General features: G+C 35.1%; 1 protein-coding gene across 1 annotated transcript in view; it reads right to left on the reverse strand.

Moving 5' to 3' along the window:
• Positions 1–532: 532 nt before the first annotated feature.
• Positions 533–21870, reverse strand: part of LOC130229912 (calcium-binding protein 7) — a 48681-nt gene continuing 27343 nt past the window's right edge. The window contains exons 3-6 of the mRNA XM_056458931.1: positions 11418–11561; positions 8508–8620; positions 4231–4381; positions 533–699 (exon numbers count right to left, since the gene is read on the reverse strand). Coding sequence (XP_056314906.1) covers positions 569–699; positions 4231–4381; positions 8508–8620; positions 11418–11561 — 539 coding nt within the window. The 3' untranslated portion in view covers positions 533–568. The remainder of the gene's footprint in view (positions 700–4230; positions 4382–8507; positions 8621–11417; positions 11562–21870) is intronic.

Raw genomic sequence — 21870 nt, forward strand, 5'->3', positions numbered from 1 at the left:
AGCATGCCCTAAACAGCCCTTATTCTCATGCAAAGGGATCGGTATACTGGATGTAAAAGACGTCAGAAACAGACCTCCATATCCAACTCTTCCCAAATGTGTGACACGGGTCTTTCTTTCCAGAATATTGGTATTGGGATCTAATATATAGATAAATGGATGCACAGCTGAGCTCTACTGGTACATCCAGGCTATTGTAAATCCATGCATCATATCATGCATTGAAGAGTAGGATCCTCGCTTGATGTCCATGCGTTAAATTCACCCAAAACATACTGAATTGGTTGAAGGGGAGTCCGTACTGTGTAAACCTCCTGTTTAGCGGTTCATTTGTGGGTAAGACGTGGTATGTATGTTTATAGATCCGTGTGCAGTTCAAATATGAAAACTTCGGTCCATTGGAAGCTGTAGTTCCGCTCAAAAATATTTCAACATTTGGATTTCAAGGAAATAAAATGACCCTTTCAGCTGCTTCAGTTTGTATGTGAATGTTTTTTTTTGTGTGTTTGTTCTATTTAATTTTTTTGTCATTGTATGTTATGTTAATAATGTGATTGGTCCGTTTTGGTTACTTCATGCCACTGCGAAGCACCTGATTGGCTGCGATGAGCATGACGCTGATGATGAAAGCGATGGCAAAGGCGCAGATCAGACTCTTCCGTACGCATGTTTGCTTCACCTGCTGGGTCGGACTCTCCGCTGTAAAAGCAACACATGAAGAGATCAGCAGAAATCAAGTGGAAAGGAGAGGATGAAATGAGTGGAAAATGTGGGACAAACAAACACGCTTGGCAAAAAATGTTTTTAAAATGTACAGTTGAAGTCAGAATGATTGGCCCTCCTGTGATTTTTTTCTTCTTTTTCAAATATTTCCCAAATCATGTTTAACAGATGAAGGCATTTTTCACAGTATCTCCTATAATACTTTTTCTTCTGGAGAAACTCTTATTTGTTTTATTTTTTGCTAGAATAAAAGCAGTAAAATAAAAAAAAACATTTTAAGGGTCAATATTATTAGCCCTCTTAAGCAATATTTTTTCGATAGTCTACAGAACTAACTAGTTCACACCGGATGTAATACGCGCGAATAAATCTTGCTATTCGCAAGTAAATAGATACGTGAACGTTTTGAGTTTACTCCCTTAATTCGTGTGTGAAATTCACTTAATAATAGACTCAGATTCACATCATGGGTGAGGCTTCTGTCTGCCCAGTGACTTTAGTTTTGTTGCTAAATGGCTAACAAGCACTTTATTGAGATAGTAGCTATGTTTATGTGTTTTAGGAAGGCTGAAAAACGGCATATATTCGTTCAGCGCCGTGTCTGAATCCACTAGATCCTTTCAGAGGTGCAGCCAGCTCTGTAAGTTCATCAACTCCTCCAGAAACTATACCTGAATGATGGGAACTTTCAGCGGTGCTTCAGACTAAGCCCAGCCCAGTTTGATGAACTGTTGTCTGGTGTCGGCAAGAGGATTTCCCCTCGGGACAGCAACAACAGGCACTACGTCATAATCACGCCCCTACAAGAGCAAGCTTCTGATTGGTTAACGTGGCATGAATGTCTGCTGAAGTTCAGATTTTCTAACTCTAACCATCCATGCGATTCGCACATTAAGTGCGGTGAGCTCAACTCGTGCCGCTTTATTCGCGTGGATCACATCGTTCGTACGGATCGCATTGTTCATCTGGATTGTATAGTTTGCGCTGCTTCATTCACGCAAATCTTGCCTCAGGATGTCAATTCACATCTTTGCAAAAAAATCACTTGACGCTTCATCATGACGTGTATGTGTGTACGCAGCAAGATACATTAACTTGCCTATTTACCCTAACTTGCCTAATTAACCTAGTTAAGCCTACAATTGTCACTTTAAGAGAATACTAGTCTCTTGAAAAATATCTAAAATGATTATAATTAGAAATGTGTTGAAAAAAATTGGGAAATTGAGCAATAAAATATGCAAGGGGCCTAATAATTCAAGGTGCACTAGGTGATCTGCCAAAATGCTAAAGTTAGCATAATAGCTTTAAAAATGCACATCCCTCCCCTGCTGTCCACAGCCATGCCTCCTGACGTCATTAACATGCACCAAATCAAAGACTATAGACTACACAAGACATGTCACTCGTATAGTTTTGAATAGGGAAAAGTGTAATGGTCAATACAGCGAATGAAGCCCTGCCTAATTGTACAGGAACCAATCATCAATCGCTACAGACTGACGTTTCTCCAGGGAAAAAGCTCGGATCAGACGTGTGCTTTTATGACAGTTTGGTGGTCAACAAATGCACTGGAGTCTCAGTGAATACTTGCTTCACAGACATGAGAAATATATCCACATAAAGCTTGAAATCTGTACTTTTAAATGAACCAAGTGCACTTGAAAACAAAAGTTTTTTGGTATTGTAATCTGTATGAAACGAACGCGAAATACAGTCCATCCTGTCAAATGCACATCACATGACAGCAACTCAAACACCCACAAACTACAATGAGTCACTGTCATTTCTGGAGGAGATTCGCCCTCAAGACCAAGTTGTGGATTACTTCAAGTACTACTTCAGGATGGTAATGTGTAGAACGGCCATAAATGAGGTTGGTGTCGTGATCTTGTTTCTTTCGAGTCCGTATGCGCATTAGCTCGGGCAACCTGGAAATATGCCGATTTTGTTGATTTGGACGTTTAGAAATGACATTTATGAAACCGTTGTTGTTTCATTTGATTGGTGATTCCAAATATGTAACATCATCATAAGCTTGGCTAACAGTTTTGGAGAATTTGATGTTTGATGGCCACCGAGTGAAATGATTTGCCTTAAAGGGACTTTAACCGAATACACCATAGGCAACCTTTTATAACACTAGATCATGTCATTCACCAGCTAGAAAACTCTATGGAGACTTGCACTTTGTTCAGAGTAGTTGTTGACAGGCCAGCGGGGTGCAGGAATTACATGGTTTCCGCTACATTTATTCTTCCCGCCACGGCTACATTACAGCATTTCATTCAAAACATTCAACCGTTTTTTTAATAGCGGGATATAATTGCACCAAAACGTATTAAAAGGTAAGTGAATTATAACAGCGCTAACTTTTCTGTAATCGAAGTACTGCTGTGCATTATTTGTTTAACCCTTAAAGGCTACATGCTGACTGATTGACTGACTGACAGGTGCGTGATGCGTGAGGCCAGCAAACACGACGCAGCTTTCAGTTAAAACGAACACAGTTTCCATATTTATTCTTTATAGATAAAGGTCTGGGGCTCTGCATATTATTACTTGATCTTGCTGGAGTTTATAGCCATTTCACTTTACTTCAAGACGCATTAATGGCACTCTGTAGGTCTATTGGAGACATTCATAAATATTCCTAGCAAATCTAATAAATGTTGGAGACATACTCGTTCAAAGAGATTAGCATGCTCGTATTACATGAATGCGGTCTCGACTTGTAATACTGCGTTTACGACATTTGTCATTGAAATAACACCATAGGTAATTGGTAGATCTGTGTAAAAAAGGCCTGCTGGCATAGCCAAGAGGAAACACTGAATTATATTTCCCCAAAACCGGCATTGAGGTAAAGTTGGATTTATATTTGCACATTTGGACCAATATAAGGATTTTCTCCTTAACAATATAATTTCAGGAAAATACTGTTTGCAAATTGTAAATGGTGAAATCATATTATCAGCCAATGACTATAAAATACAACACTGTTCACAGTCAATTAAATAGTGCTAATGTTGTTTAATGTCACTAAACGCTATTTCTACATGCGATTTTTAATTGTACGAACATTTTTTAGTCTCATGTCTTACCCAAAATATAAACATAAATATAAATACATTTAAATCATTTACTTTAATCATTACTACAACAAAAAACTTTTCAGGAGGGCTAATAATTCTGACTTCAATTTTATATCACTTTTTTTGTGTGGAAATGCTGATTCTTTTAGAAATGCTTAAATTGATTTTCTTTTAGAAGAACATAATTTACAAGAAATCTAAATGTTTAATCACATTATAAACATTACATTGCCATTACTTCATCAATTTGTAATGCTTTATAAATCATTTAAAATGACCCAAAATTGTTCAACAGCAGTGTGAACTGTCAAGATTTCAGAATTTTAGAATGGTATAATTAATGATGATGATGAAATGATCAGTCTGACACGATGGTGTAATAATTCAACAAGCAAAAGAAAAAGGTTCCTACTGTCAATGTCGACCTGGCAGTCCTCAGGATTTTCAATGTGATTCTCTTCTGTCATGATGATGTTCTCAATGTCTTTCATAGACAGATGGTCACAGAAAGTGTCATATAAGAGTCTCTTCAGCTCTTCCACAGTCAGCTTTTGCATATCACACTAAAACACACATACACAAAAAGCATTTATACAACTAAACGGCTCTTCTTTATGCTTTTAAATCCATTACATTAAAGATATAGTTCACCCAAACTGAAGATTCTGCCATCATAATGCGTCATATGGAAACCTGTAACCATTTACTTCCATATTATTCGTCCTTCCTACAATGAAAGTCAATGGTTACCTCCAGCTTCCGTTGTATTGTGAATTTCATGTTGTGTGGGGTATAAAAGTTCAAAATAAAATAAGTTCAGTTACAAAATATCTTCTTTAGTGGTCAACATAATACAGAAGCTCACAAAAGCTTGAAAGCACCTGAGGATGAGTAAATAGTGACTCAATTTTCATTCTGGGATGAACTACCCTTCAATGCATTTGGCAAATGCTTTTATCCAAAGCAACTTACAGTACCTTGCATTAAAGATACACTATATATTCCTATCAGCTAACTGGGTATGCAAGTTACATCTGCACCGACGAGCATTTAAGACAACAAGCCTGAAAATGCATAGGTGTATTTCAGGTGAAAAGACCATTGTTTTTGACCGCACGCACTGCAAACCACTTTATATGTCGCTAGTTGTTACAGTTGCCGTATATTTGTAGGATTTTTGCCTCACGTTTTCTCTCTCTCACTCTCTGTCTCCCAGCCTGTCATTTCCATTAGGTCCGCCTTCCCGACAGCTGATTGGTCGGTAGACCAGTCAATCATCGTGGGCTACGTGGCGCGGTCATATAAAAGGAAGCCAGGAAGGAGCGGAGGAGAGCGCTTTTCTTTTGATCTCGTTTTTGTGTGTTTTTGCTGACATGATTTTGTTATTCGTTGTTTTTGCTTAACTTTCGTTTGAATGAAATTATTTTGAATTATTTTTGCCCATTTTGAGCTACTTTGTGATTTTTGTACATCTTAATTTCAGTTGTTTGTTTGTTACTTTTTGGCGCAGCTCTTAGAGATTTCATAGAGAGTTGACTCTTTTCCTCAGAGTAAGGTGGATAGGGGAGATGTCGTACGACTTCCATTTTCCACACGTAGTCAATCCATTGTTTAAAACACCAGGTAAGAAGTGAACGCCATCTGTGTATTTTTTTTTCATATATACATAGTTCAGTGTAGGTAAGATTATGGCGCTTGGCGCTAAAGACTTTTCTTTTTTTTTTCTTTTTATGCTTCTAGCGAGGGAAGGGGTTTGTTTATGAGTTAGAATTGTTTTGTTATATTAATTTCTTTGATTTGGCTTCACTGGCGTCCCCTTACTCTTGAGTTGACCTAATTTTATTTGATACTTTGTTTAATTTGCTACTTTATTATTATTGTAAATATTTCTTCTTTGTGTGTGTATATATATATATATTTGGGCATTGCTCTGATTTCACTTTTTTTTTTTTGTACATTAAATCACTTTTTGTTGGCAGTTTTGTTGTTTGTCTTTTGTTTGCGTCCATCACTTGTGAGAGTACCACACCTTTTAAATGTTATTACTTTTACCCTAGACTAACATCAAAGAGGTTGTAACACTAGTGGTATATAAGCATCCCTTTTTGGTTGTCAGATGCCCCTGTGGCCATATGAAATACTACTACAATTATCTCAGACATGTGTGCAACAGGTAAAAACCCACGATAGTCACTGGACAAACACAATTTTCATTTTAGGGTAAACTATGCCTTTAATGCATTTGGCAGATGCATTTATCCAAAGCAACTTACAGTACCTTTCATTAAAGATCCAGTATAGACTTCTATCAGCTAACTGGTTATGTGCAGTAAAAAAATTAATAAAGTACACAGTGTTGATTGAGATTTCAGAGCACACATATTTATACGCTCTGAACAGAGAGAGTTGACAATGAGTCGTTTAAAATAGAGACCCCTGTAGCTACAAAGGGTCAAACGCGCTGCTAAAAAAATGCACCGGCAGAAGGTTGCGATTAGGGAAGTGCCTGTGGGGGAATCACCATATGGCCCTTACAGATGATATCCTGCTCTCCTTACACTTATGAAATCCATTAATGAATCTTGCAAAAGTCACATTACAATACATCTGCACGGAAACAGGCCTATATTGATTTGGCGCTTACACATTAATTTAAGGTAAGGTAATTTAAGTCTTGCTATTAATAGACCATTAACTATTAAACTCCTAATTGGCTGCTTGTTAATAGTTATTGAGGTGTTACAGGTGTTTAGGTGGAATGAAGTCATGAAGAATATGTACCTTTTAAGTAATAAACAGCCAATATCTTAATAATAGGCAGGTAATAAACTAACGAGTTACTGATGTGTCTTATGTTTAAAGGATAGGAGGTCAGTTCCTGAAGACAATACATGTTTGTAGAGATTAACCTGAAATCTGATCTTTTGCTCTACTTGCACGATTGTCAATTTTTTCTTTTTTTTTTTTAGAGGTTCAAGCATAGCACTGAAACCCTATTGAATATGTTAGAAGACGCCAAAGGTCACTTTCTGCCCTAAAAGTACATTGGGCAGACCATAGAAACATGAGGTAAATTGTAGAAACTTGAATCTGGATTAATATGGAAATGTTCAGGTATTTTAGATATTTAAAAAAAGTACTTTGGCAAACTAGTCAGTTTTTTTGTTTGATTTTCACCAAAGTGGTGTAGTCTTATACTTTCAACACAGAGTCACTGGGAAATGTGCCCAGGGATACACTTCTGAGGCTGCATTTTGTGTGTAAACGAACACTACGTGGCGGTACTGCTGACCGATTACCTGCATATAGATGGATTTCCGGGTTTGCTTTGTAGCTCATCGTAACCAGAGCCAGACTTCCAGGTTCCAAAAAAAAAAAAACAGGTAAAACAAAACCCAAAACAAAGAGCAGTGTGATGACGCAGAAAAACATGCAGCCGTGATAGCTATTCTCTTTTCGCTTGCTTTTGAAAACACCATAGGTTTGGTTCAGGGAAAAGGGCATGTGAATCAGTCAACATCAAGCTGATTTATTATGCATGACGACAAACAAAATGGCTTCTCTCACAGATGCCCGCAAGAAATACAATAAGACAACCAGAAATGTCCACAGTGGCCTCTGGTGGATTTAGGAGAAATAGCACGTTTGAGAAAACGTGCCCCAGTAAAGTGTTTGTGAATGTCAAAATGTACACGGCGGCCTCTTGTGGATTTGTGAAAACAAAAACTGCAAGAAATTGTAGTCCAGGACACATATTTCTTGATTACCAAAAATGTAGCCCTGGACACATATTTCCAATGAGCCCGAGTTTCTTTGGAGTCTGAATATAAAAAATATATTAAAAAAAGATAAAGTACACATTTCCATTCAGGTTTGACACAAGATGACTAAACATTTTAAGAGGATGGGGTCATTTGTACAAAATTTCTTATAAATCTGAAACAGAATGAGATATCGTCACTTAAATCAAAACGCAACACATGGTGGCGCAACAATGCGAAAACAAACAAACCAAACAGAAAGCAACTTTTATTGAGAGACCGCTGGTCCAATTGACTCAGAAATTGGCATGAGGTGTTTTTATCCAAGGGGGCACCATGCAGAAATATACGTGTGTGTAAGACAACTGTTTACAGCACAACATTTCACACATCAATCCTAAGCAAAAACTCGTTCATTCATTCATTCATTCATTCATTCATTCATTCATTCTCTTTTCGGCTTAGTCCCTATTATGTAAAGCACTTTGAATTGCCACTCTGTATGAAATATGCTACATAAATAAACTTGCCTTGCCTTGGCTATTAGTGCCTTATTAATTAGGGGTCGCCACAGTGGAATGAATCGTCATTAGCATTTTAGCATCTACAATTTTATGCATGTACAGATCTATTTTTATGTAGTTCAATTTCTCAAAGTGAGAAATGATCTTGAAATTCTACAATAAAAATAAAAACACGAGAAAAAAACTAAGTTTGAATTGTCCAATATACATGTGATCAAAAAGGCAAATCCGAAGTAGGCAGGAAAAATAAAGATTGATTAAATATTTTGTGTATTTGTGTGATTTCATAGACAGCAGAGTGTTGAATGTTGACTTAACTTCAGTGTGTGAGAGAGGGACTGAAAGATGCAGCAGACTTTGTGCCTATTGCCTATTGAAATACAACAAAAGTGGCTAATAGTCACCTTCCAGAACACAGAGTCAAAATTGGTCCCGTTAAACTTGTCAGGCATCCCAGCAGCCGAGAGTTTGGGCCCCAGGAGAGTCACGAATTCCTCAAAATCCACCTGGCCATCTCCTAAACAACAGAGCGTGACGTATTAGATGCATTCAAGCATGAGATCCCGTTCCAGATGTGGGCTCTGGGATATAAAATCAGTAGAGAAATTGATAAAAATCTAATATTTTGTGAACTGAACTGAGAATGGCTGCATTGGAAATTCATGCATTTTCTGTAAGTCAAATTTGCATTGAGGTATCAACATGATGTAGAACTGTCATTGAATGAATTTAATGAATCTTATACTAAAAAAACAATAATTCATGTCTTATTTAAACAAAAATCCTTATAAAACTTTATATTAAATATTAACAACAACAATCTGCTTGGATGAGTTAACAGAAATGAGTTTCCTATCTTAGAGTAGACTGCAAAAATAATTCCCATTCAAACTCATCAATTAAAAGCAAGCTGATAATTGAATTTTTCAAGGATTTCCATTCTGGTCATAGATTGTTTGGTCAACTAGTCCATTAGACTGATTAGATTCTCTTTGTAATTTGTTGTCAGCTAATATTTTCGTATCAGAGTGAGTGTGACTTTCTGGAGTGGGTTTTATGGAGCTGAAAGCCCCTCTCTGAGATGATACAGCTGCTACAGTCATCAAAGCAGTGCTTTCGCCTTCAATTAATTTCAAGACAATTACTGTCAAATCGCAAAACGCACACTTCGAACAGTCTTATTATTATTAGCCCATGCATAATCCATATGTCTCCAAGTATTGTAAGGAATGTTATAGTTTGGGGCAATAAAAGGTTACATTTAGCTCTTTATTTTGTTGAATATCTGTCAGCTACCTAAGAAATTCATTTGATTGGTACCTGGTCAGAAAATTCAGCCCAAAATAAAAAGTGTCTGATTATTGGCTAACTAACTTGTCAACCAACCAACTAATCAACCAACCAATCAACAAACAAACTAACCAACAAACCAACCAACCAACCAACCAACTAACCAACTAACTAAAGCCCTGCTCACACTGTGAGATTTTAGCCACGATTTTGTCATCTGAGACAATTTTGGGAAATCCTAAAAGATTCCTGAAATTCTAGGCTAAAATCAGTGATCTTTGATTGTTGGTTTGATATGTTCACTGACAGCCACTTAGTGCCCGTTGCGATCAGATTTTTTCTCCGATGAAGTTCTGGCAGTAGATTCAGAAGATTCCAGACACTTTCCTGCAATGTGATAACAGCTGCGATGAGCATCAATCCAAGAACCAATAGGAGCTCCAAATTTGATGAAGCAATCCATGCAATAATTCAAATGACCGCGGGGAAATGTCAAAACTGTTATTTTCTTCCTGGTTTTATTATTGAGACATGCTGTGTGCAAAATTATCGCAACAGAATGTTTACGTTTGCTGTGAGGAATCATTTCAGAATGCGGGATAGTAAAAGTGTCAAGGGTGGAGGACGTCAAACTCCAGGGGCATTTTCTTTCGTGTTTGGCACGTCTTCTTGTGTTGTTCAGTCTGACTTCATGACAGCTGAGATCTTACAGTGTGACATGGGAGCCATGTTCGTGCAGTCTGACATGCTACAATCATTCAGGATTATAAAAAAAAAAATTGCCCAGTGTGAGCCGGCCTTAACTAACTAACCAACGAACAAACTAACGAACAAACAAACAAACAAACAAACAAACAAACAAACAAACAAACAAACAAACAAACAAAATAACTAACTAACTAACTAACTAACTAACTAACTAACTAACTAACTAACTGTCACAGTCACCAAGTAGAGTGCTCACCACACACACTAGAGGCCATTTTACACATTACACCTGTCACTGAATCAGACTGCACTTCCCATAATCCTCAGCACCTCACACCTGATGCTCATGAACTTGCATTTACACACACTGCAGATCATTTACACTGATTCCACACACTATATAACTGCCTTTTTGTTTCTGAAGCTTTAAATAGGCTTGGTTTAGGACCTTTGAGATAACTGAAATTATTTGGTAAATATTATGGACTTGTAATCTGGAACTACATTAGCCGTGCATTGTTGGTGAAATCACAATTTGTAATGTTTGTTCTGCTAGCTCACATTGTTATTCTAGAAGGAAATAATTAATCTTTACAAGTTAATCTACTGAAAAAAAAAAAAAACAAAGTCTGACCATTTGCTTCTGCGTTTGGAGTGTCACTCCTCCTGTTGACGTCAACCTGAGGGCTTCCATAGCAAGTGAATAACAATGAACTTAACCACGCCCCACTTACAGTTAGATTGCTAAGAGAGAATGATGTGCAAAAAGAAAGCCCCGCCCCTACTCAATATTCCATTTCAGTAGTAAATACATCAATATACTGAAATAAATAGCTCAGCAGTTTCCAGTACATGCATACTAAGATCAAAACAATGTCTGGTAATTGCTAAATAATGAACATGACATCTAATTCGGTTCTGTTTAATATTGCTATTTTGTATTATTATGTACAATCAAAAAAATGTTGGGTTAATAATTTTACCCAATAGAAGGGTTAAAAAAATTTAATGGGTTGCTGTGTTGGGTTAATCTGAACTTTTATTGAATCGCATCCATAACTACTCTATCTCATACCTAGCTGAGTTAAAACTTAAATTTGTAGTGTTAAGCTTAATGACCTAATGGATTGGGTTAAAATCAACCAACAGCAGGTCTGTGACAAAACAACCCACTGTCGGGATATTATTTAACCCAAATGTTTTAAGTGAGTAGGTTTCCTTAGGTTCCCTTACGGTTTGCATTTGGGAAATGTATCCCTGGTCTTTTCAGCAGTGTAGTGTATTTGCAGTAGTGTCATGTGTATGTGTTTGCTCACCGTCCATGTCGAGTCTTTGAATGATGACCTCCAGCTCCACTTCATTGGGCATGTACCCCAGAGAACGCATGGCCATCCCGAGCTCCTGCTTAGAGATGAAGCCGTTCCCATCTCGATCAAACACCTTAAATGCTTCTCGGATTTCTGAGAAAGACAGTAACACAAAGATTAGAGCTGCATGACTGATTATTACTTCTAAATTACAATGATTCTGAATTTTATTCTTCAACAAGGGTCATACACTGTAAACCATGCTGGGTTCTACACAATTCCTTCATGTTGTTCCAACACAAATCGATTAAGTTAACTTAATCGTTTTGACAAATTTAAGTAGATTGAACATAAAACAATTAAGCTGCCCCCCTCCCCCCAATTTAAGAATTGTGTCGTTTTAACTCATTTGAAATCAGTAGCTTGAACAAGCAGCTTATTTTTTTGAGTGTAGCAAATATGTATGTGCTGTAATTGTCTGTAATTAAAATGAATTAAATTGTACTTAAATTGACTGTTATGATATTGTGTGTTATATACATATATACAATTGTCTGTTATGTGTAATTCTAAAACTGTCTTTTCAATCACACAGTATAGTAATTTGATTCATTCGTATCAATTATCCAAGATGAGATTTATTATGCTGATTAACGCATTAATAAAACAAGTGAAGTCATTAAAGAGTTATTAAATCATTTCTTCATTCCAAACAAGTTTTTATAAATGATTCAGTGAATCATTCATTCAAGAGATTATTTCAAATATGGCTATTTGTCGAGTAACAAAACTATTGAAATCTTTATAAATAATTTAATAGATTCAGTAGATTTGGTCACACTTTATTTTGATGGTCTATTTGTTGAATTTAAGTTACATTGCATCTACATGGCAACTAATTCTCATTAGATTATAAGTAGACTGTTAGGTTGGGGGTAGGGTTAGTGTAAGTTGACATGTACTTGCAAAGTTTCTTATAGTCAGTTGCATGTCTGATGAAGGTGCAGTATCAACAGATATTTAGCAGACAGTCTACTAATACTCAAATTGACCATCAAAATAAAGAGTTACCATAGATTCTTTAAATAAATGGTGATTTGTAAAGTAACCAAACAAGTGACGTCTTTAAAAATTGTTCAATGAATCATTCAATCAAGAAGACTTTCAAAAGTATGATTTGTCCAGTGACAAAATAAGTAAAGTCTTTATGAATGATTTAATGATTTATTCATTCAAGAGATTCTTTTAAAAATGATGATTTGTCATCAGATCATGTTTTTATGTTTATTGAAGGGACTCGTTCAGATTTGTTTAAATGGCTGATTCATCCAATAATGAAACAAAGCATTATTTAATAATTCTTTCAAAAGATTCATTTAAAATTCAAATCAAACATGTGTAGACTTTATAAATGATTCAGTGAATCTTTCATTCAAGAGATTCTTCCAAAACGATGATTTGTCTAGTAACAATTATAGTCTTTATAAATAATTCAATAAATCAATCATTTGGTAGATTCTTTAAAAAAAAATTATTTTGTAAAGTAACCAAACAAACAATCATTCATAAGATTCTTTCAAAATGATGATTTGACTCCAGTAGCAAAATAAGTGAATCTTTATAAATCATTCAAATGATTCATTCATTCAAATGATTCTTTCAAAATCTTTATAAATGATTCATTTATTCATTCATTCATTTATTCATTCGTTCAAGAAATGCTTTAAATTAAAAGTTATGTTTTTATGTGAATAATCAAATCATTCACTTAAAAACTCATTCAAACAATCTGATTTATCCAGTAAATAAAGCCTTTATAAATGATTCAGTCAATAATTCACCTCATAGAATCTTAATAATAAAAATCATAATTTCGTTAAGAGATCCGTTTAAAAATTGATTCATCCAGAAACAAAACAAGTGAATCTTTGAGCCATTGAATCATTCATCCTAAAAACTTGTATTCTCAATGGAATCCCAGTCTAATAAAATCAATCAATCAAATAAATCAATCAATCAATCAATCAATCAATCAATCAATCAATCAATCAATCAATCAATCAATCAATCAATCAATCAATCAATCAATCAAAGCATATTCCTTGTTAATCCAAAAACAAGAAGCTCCGAACATTAAAACTATTACTCAGCAACATTGTTATGAGACATTAAAACCATCATATACCCAAGTGACTCAAAGCGAGGTATTACAGTAGACTGATTTTCCCACAATAGTTCACTTTCTTCTTTAAAGATTTCCACTCTCCTCACTTGTTGATTTAAAACAAAGGAAGAGGATCATTTCCACATACAGGCTTGTTAAAAGACGTTAAAATGCCACATTGCACAGGGCTGGTTGAGCCAACTTGTTTCCCCATAAATGCGCTATACATCATCGTTAAGTCATTTGCAATTTTCCACTCGTCATGCCATGTGCCACATTCATAATTATGAAATATGAAGCTCTCGGGCTGCAAGATATTACTATAAATCCAGATAATATATTTAATACGGCGTGTGAACAGGAGTATTTGCTACTGTGCCTTGCTCACTGTAGGTTTGATAAATGGCTTTCTGGACTTGGGGTCCAAACAAAAAAACAGCACATTAAATCTATCGCACACATGAGTGAAGGAAATTAGATAGGAAATACAAAAAAAAAAAAAAAAAAAACACACACGAGGAATTATGGTATTGCAGTCCAAATAAGCCAAGCACAACAAACGGTGAAGGCAACTTTATGCTGCATTATAGTGGAAGTAAGCAGATTCCAAGCGGAAGTGAATTGTGGGCTCTAATTTGCTCGTTTCAAAGCAAAGCAATTAAACGGCAAGCAACACAATCGGAGGCCACAAAAAAAAGAAATGTTTAAAGAAAAATAAGATGTTCTGAAATGCCTTGTCAGTCAGACGGGAGAAAGAAATCAAACAGGATATTCTGAGTCATTTCCAGATTTGAACGATCATTAACTTGCTTGTCGTTCGAAAGTTCAAAAAGGACTTGATCTGTGTGCAAAACACACCAACTAATTAAGGAGAGAATTAAATGTGCAATGATTTTCATGCCAAATACTATTCTTTCAGCACTTTTAATGAGGGGGAAAAAGAATTAATAGTCAAGTGATGAGTTTAGCTGTTAAATCAATTTGCTGACAATTCCAATAAGTATTTAAGCTGACTTTTCACATATTTCTTTGACGTGGCAACTATGTAATCCAATGATAAGCTTTAATTCTAAGCAAACAAACAACAAAAACATCATCTAATATTTTTTTCCCCAGACAAAACATTATATTAATAAGTTACTGAACTCGATTTAATAATCTTACAATAAAAGTAGTTCACACATCACAATGTATGTTTAGATTTAATAAAATGAGGAACAAAAAAAAATCAGAAATTCTCAAGATTTACAAATGTTCTACAAACGTTGCCCTAAAATGAATTTATCTAAATTCAAATGAAATGCCTTTTATTTTAAAAGGCAAAACTTATATTTATCTGCAAATTACAGTGTGTTCATAAAACTACTGAAAATCATTTTGTTTTACTGTAAAAAAAAAGCTAAAGCAAAACAAGACATGCAATTAAACGACTACATGGAATTATATAAAGAGTAAAACTTAAACAAGGACGACATGGTGGCGCAGTGGGGTGCGCTGTTGTCTCACAGTAAGGTCACTGGTTCGAGTCCCGGCTGGGCCAGTTGGCATTTCTGTGTGGGGTTTGCATGTTCTCCCCATGTTCGCGTGGGTTTCCACCAGGTGCTCTGGTTTTTCTGACAAGTCCAAAGACATGCGCTATAGGTGAATTGAACAAGCTAAATTGTCCGTAGTGTATGTGTGTAAGTGCAAGAGTTTATAAGTGTTTTCCAGTGCTTGGTTGCGGCTGGAAGGGCATCCGCTGCGTTAAACATGTGCTGGATAAGTTGGCGGATCATTTCGCTGTGGCGAGCCCTGATAAATAAAGGGATTAAGCCAAAAAGAAAATGAATGAATGAAAAACTTAAACAATAAAATAAACCTAAACATTAACATTTAAAAATGAAAAAGTTACACTTATTCTAGTGTAACTATTTATTTAACTACTGATTAATATTAATAAATTCTGAGCTTTTACTATATAAGGGTTAGAATGTGGTTAGATTTGAGGTTATTTGCACGTAATTATGAATACTTAATTGTAATTGTTAGAGTAAGTAAATGTAAGGCAGCCTGATCTCACGAGAAAACACAACTATTTTACGTTTTGTCAGTTTAATGGATAATTTGTACGAATTCATACAATGTATATAATGTATCATTTTTAAAAGGAGACGTAGCTATACCTGCCAACAATCTTGTTTTTCCCGGGAGTCTCCCGTATTTCAGACACATCTCCCGTCCACCTCCAGTATTGTTCTGTCTCCCGGAAAACTCCCGAACCCCCCCCCCCTCCCCCTCCCCCCCTCAGCTTTTTGGTTCAGTCCCCATGCGCACCAATGTGCAACCATCTTCATACCTGCTCACCAGTCCGCGCGCCTTCCCCCCTCTCTTCACTTTGCACACACCCCCGGATAAAATCTCCCGGATTTTGAGATCCGAATGTTGGCAGGTATGGATGTGGCACCAATCCCCACCCCTAAACCCAACTGTCATTTCTGGAATTTTTACGAATGAGATCATACAAATTCATACAAATTAGCCGCTAAATCAAAAAATTGTTGTGATATAGCATTGAACAAGGACATCATAAAATAAAGTGTTAGCACAAAAAAAATCTTAAAAAAAAGATGACAAATGTACAATAAATTTTTTAAATGTCAAAAATGTAATATTATAGAAATGACAAAAATTATTCTATTTTGCAACATACTTAAGTAAAACAGCCATAAACTAACTGTCAAGTACTATTAACCTTATTATACTATTCATTTAACTATTAAATCTTGAAAATGCTGTTCAACTAACTGAGCATGCCAAACAATATATTACAGAGAATAAATAAAAAAATTAAATAATATAATATAAAATAAAGGCTTAAGATCTTCAGTCAGTCACTTGTGTAGTTCAGAAATAGTAGCAGGCTTCTTGTCTAAATATATCCTTGATTGACAGGCAGGTATTATTTACATGCAGAGGTGTTAATTTAATGTTTTTTTAAGAGACCTCCAGCATACAGTGACTCAGCCCACGTCATCTACCAGCTCTAAAAGTCCATCAGAATATTTTGATTGATTCACTTTTAACCTTCAACTTCATCAGAGGAGTGAGATGTGTGTCCTGAATGTCATTGTGTAATGAATACGCCAATATTTGGGTGGTAAAGTTTCAGCCCTCAGACACAAGATCACACTCAGCAGTAATGGACAATTGTTTTGCAGATATATTACAATCAAATTGACTGAATCTGAATTTTCTGATTTCTGAATTTTATTCTATGCCTCTCTTTCTTTTTTTAAGCTGGAAAATATATACATACAGTATATGAAAAAAAAGAGGAGGTTAAAATAAAACACTGTAACTGTGATCCACACAAAGTTGGCAACAGTAGGTTGTGATTAGATTGTATAATTTTAAAATATTAAGTAAAAACACAGTGATCTGACTTCTCAGATTCACTTTCTACCAGTAGGAGGTGTTTATCCACCTTTTCCCCACACCCCATGATAGGCACTGTGGCTGTTGAATGCTTGATTCTGACTGCCCCACAGACTTCCACTCATAGGCATGAGAATGTGGGAGACCGGAAACGCAAGCTCGTGCCCACAGTTTCAAGTCACTGAATTCCAAAGTTCAAACTTGGTGAACTCTGACCTGCGAATATTTATTAAATCATTGTGTGAGACCAACAGACGATCAGAATGTGACCGATCTTCATATTGACAATTGTGCTCCCTTCATAGTGCACTTTGAAATTATTTATGCCATTTGGAACACAGCTATGGCTTATGACTAGGGCCAGACAGAATCTGTGGAAATTTCTTGCCATTTCTGCAGAGAATTAATAAATAGACTCAATGATGAGCTACAAATCTGCAGAAATCTGTGGATTTCTGCGCATGCAGATTCCGTGTGGCCCTATTCATGACGAAAGCTATAGGTGACCTATGACTTAAAAGCAGAATTTACATTACGTCTCCGAAGCTTGTGAAAACAAAAATATACAGCGTATGTTATTGGTTTTGATTTATATTTATTAATTTATATATTTTTTTCTTTTCTTAATAATTAGCCTACTGTAAATCGCCCATATATATATATATATATATATATATATATATATATATATATATATGTGTGTGTGTGTGTGTGTGTGTGTGTGTGTGTGTGTGTGTGTGTGTATAAAAAGTATTATTGTTATTATACAATTTTTATTCTAAATCTTAAACGTAACTGGAAAACAATGTTAAGACACAACTGGAGTAATGCTAAGATCATTTAAGAAATCTTTTGCATTAATATTAATTTCATTTGAATGAAATTCTGTAGACAATTCAATAAAATACAAACAAAGATGTTTTATAGAATTATTTGTTGTCTTAGACTTGACACAATGAATTAGACTTGGCAATGAATTAGGTTTATTAAGTTTTACCTCCCTGACTCGTCACACTTGCATATGAAGTAAATTATATCTCAAAGCATTTACTGGGGCACTGGCGATTTTTACTGGGGCACGTGCCCCAGTAAATTAGGTCTAACAACACCCCTGCCTACAACCATTTACGATTTATATGATTTATAGAATACATGTTAGCTTAGTGATTTTTATGGAATATTCTCAATAATATTTGTAAAGGAAACATATGTAGGTCCTATTTCAATCACTAGTGCATGTGCAGTGTGCAACGAGTGCATGTTTTTACCGAAACTAATATTGGATTTTTTTTTAATGCGTGTGTGTGTAAAACAATATAATTTGCACAAACAAATTATGGGGTTCTTCTCTAAAGTAGTTGTTACTTCATCCCGTTTACAGCATCATTATGGATGTTTTACATTATAACTAACATGGTTCAAACGATGGATCTGCGACAGAGGTTTCAGGAAACTACATAATTCCTTTCCCAAACGATACATCATACTATGATAGTTCAGCCGCAAGTTATGACATTGTTTGGGAAATGCACCCCCAATGTTTTTTTCATGTGTGAATAACTTTTTTCTACACACGAGCAACATTTTACAAGATTGTTGTGTATTTTACAGCAAAACACAAAAATTGAAGCAAACGAGGTTTGAGAAATGCCGACCCAAACTTAGAAATTTTAGGCCACAAATATATACAAATATATATATATATATATATACAAATATATATACATATACATACACACACACACACATACATATATATATACACACACAGTTGAAGTCAGAATTATTAGCCCCCGTTTAACTTTTTTTTTTTTTCTTTTTTAAATATTTCCCAAATGATGTTTAACAGAGCAAGGAAATTTTCACAGTATGTCTGATAATATTTTTTCTTCTGCAGGAAGTCTTATTTGTTTTATTTCAGCTAGAATAAAAGCCGTTTTTTATTTTTTCAAAAACATTTTAGGGACAAAACTATAATTTTTTCGATAGTCTACAGAACAAACCATCGTTATACAATAACTTGACTAATTACCCTAACCTGCTTAGTTAATCTAAATAACCTAGTTATGCCTTTAAATGTCACTTTAAGCCGTATAGAAGTGTCTTTAAAAATATCTAGTCAAATATTATTTACTGTCATTATGGCAAAGATAAAATAAATCAGTTATTAGAAATGAGTTATTAAAACTATTATATTTAGAAATGTGTCAAAAAAATCTCCGTAAAACAGAAATTGGGGAAAAAATATATAGGGGGGGCTAATAATTCTGACTTCAATTGTATATATACAGTTATATATGTATATATTTTATGTACATATATTTATGTAAATATATGTATATATTTGTGGCCTAAAATTACTAATTTTGGCACAGCTTTTCTCAAAACTTAAGGGATCGTTTGCTTCAATTCTTGTGTTTTGATGTAAAAAATACATTAAAAATCTTGTGAAATGTTGCTTTTTTTATCTCAAGCACCATTGGGCTTGCAAAATCTTATGGGACTGGCTAAAGTATTTCCAGCAGGTCTTGCCTGCAGAGAGATTTCAGTTAACAGTCAAAAGATTAAATATATCTAAAAATACTGAAAAGTGTAGGAAAACATTTCTACACACGAGCAATTTGAAGACGAAAAAAAACAAAAACCATCTGAACAGTGTCTAATCAGAGTATAAATACAATAACTTACTTTCTTTGAGTCAAATTAAATGATCAGAAAATAATGCACATCATGACCACATCAAGTGTGTGATATTTTCTAACAATTAAACAACCTGTTGTCAGTTATTCCTCATCTCTGGCCTCTGTTAATACTCCATTTAGACTATCCACTATAAAATTACTGCAATGCAGTTTTTATGCAAGTCAAAAACAAACAAACGAAAATATCTGGCCAGAGGATTGGTGCATCTTTACTGAGAGTAAAGCCGATGATGAGGTGTGAAATGTGGGGAAGCACCGCGGCTCAGTCCTGGATTCAACAGTGTGTGGACGGTGCAACAAAGCTTTCGGGAAACCCACCTCTGCCTGTCGCTAGGCAACAGCACAGCATTATAAGGGCTGTGATTAGAGCTCCGGCTGTCACACCACATCAAAACCTGCTACCTGCTCATAAAAATAGAGCCTTCCGTAAAAATAATAATCATATCTCTGAAAGTCGAACATGCATCTAAAATTACACACTGCAGCATGTGTGTTCAACAGTGTAGTCTTTCATAATATATATATATTTAAGAATGTTTAAAGGATTAGGGTTTAGGCATGGGACGTTAACTGGATTCAAGGTATACCGTGGTTTGGAAAAGTCAAGGTTTTCTGTGATACTGTTCCTACAGTATATGTAAGTTTTGTGTTTTTTTTTTTACAACTATTTTATTTAGTTTTTTAGGGCAACAATATCTCCACATCAAAAGCTGTGATGTGGTGATGTGGTGATGTGGATGTGCGATGTGTCAAAATGATGATTGATTATAATGCTGTCCAGGGAGAGAGCCCTGAGCTCATAAGATCCTCGAGCCTGGGGCTCCCTCCCGTTGCAAGGCGAGAGGGGAGTTTTAGTTCAGATAGGTCAACACCCATCCACTCTCACATTTACACAAACTCATCCACAATGGCCAATTAAGCTTACCCAGTTCACCTATAGCACAAATTTTTGGACTGTGGGGGAAGCCGGAGAAAACCCACGCTACTTCAACTTACATGTATTTCAAGAGTTCACACTTAGCTTTTTTCAACTCAAACTTGACTTTGTAACATCTTGTCTTTTCAAGTAAACTTTACTATTACTAATTTTATGTGTCTTTTTTTAGTTTTTATTTAATATAGTAATTTTTTTATTTATTTTTATTTTATTATTATACATATTTTATTTTTTATATTATATTATTTTTTATTTTATATTATTATAAATAATTATAAATAATATAATTATTATAGGATTTTCTCAAAGCCCTAACAACATTTGCTTTGCAGGTTTAAATGGCAAGAGCTCCTGTGGGGACAAAAGTAACACAATTATTTACGTCCCACTGCTGATCCCCATACCTTATTTTTCACTTCCACATTAGTTTTCAGTGTTTTGATTCAGATGTTTTTTAAAGGGAATGCATATTGCTAGTAATAATACAAAATATTCAAAAAGTGTAGAAAATTTTACATATTGCATTGTTGGGTTGCTTTTGAAACATTTGATGGAGCCGAAATTTAAAATGAAGATGCAGATTAATATTTAATATTAATATTTAATTAATTAATATTAGCAAAAATAAAGGACAATATATGCATTTGCATTTAACAAGGACATAGTCAGATATGTTTCAAATAAACAAGATTAAGCCAGTAAATCTAGCAGATACTGTTGTGTTACTTTTGTCCCTACTGATGTGGTTAAAACTAACAATGTGCAACTTATGTTTAAAGTGAAATTATTTTGAAGTTGTTCTACATTTTTTCAACATACCACCCGATATTAATATAGACAACACCTAGGAGTTAGTAACCACAGCAAAAATATATATTTCTGTATAAAACATTAATGGTACTTTCGTCCCCTCTCTCCCCTATGGCTTCAGAAGTCATTTAATACACACATTATTCACAGCATTCAATACTGCTTTCAAACATCTTTAAAAAACACACACACACAAAAAACCCAGCACAAATCTTTAACGAACATCCATGTGTTTTGCAGACGAAAGTAATTCATTCAGCACTGGAATGACATGCAAGAGAAAAAAAGAAATGAATGGAAAAAAACCTCATCATTTCTGTGCACTCTGTGAAACTGCATCAGTGACTCGGTGTTCAAAATGATTGGGTTTCCAAACCCTCATCATTCAACTCCATCAAGCAGGCAGATGTGAACAGCTAATGTTTTATTTACAGT

Source organism: Danio aesculapii, chromosome 5, assembly GCF_903798145.1.
Source record: "Danio aesculapii chromosome 5, fDanAes4.1, whole genome shotgun sequence".
In the NCBI taxonomy this organism is placed as follows: Eukaryota; Metazoa; Chordata; class Actinopteri; order Cypriniformes; family Danionidae; genus Danio; species Danio aesculapii.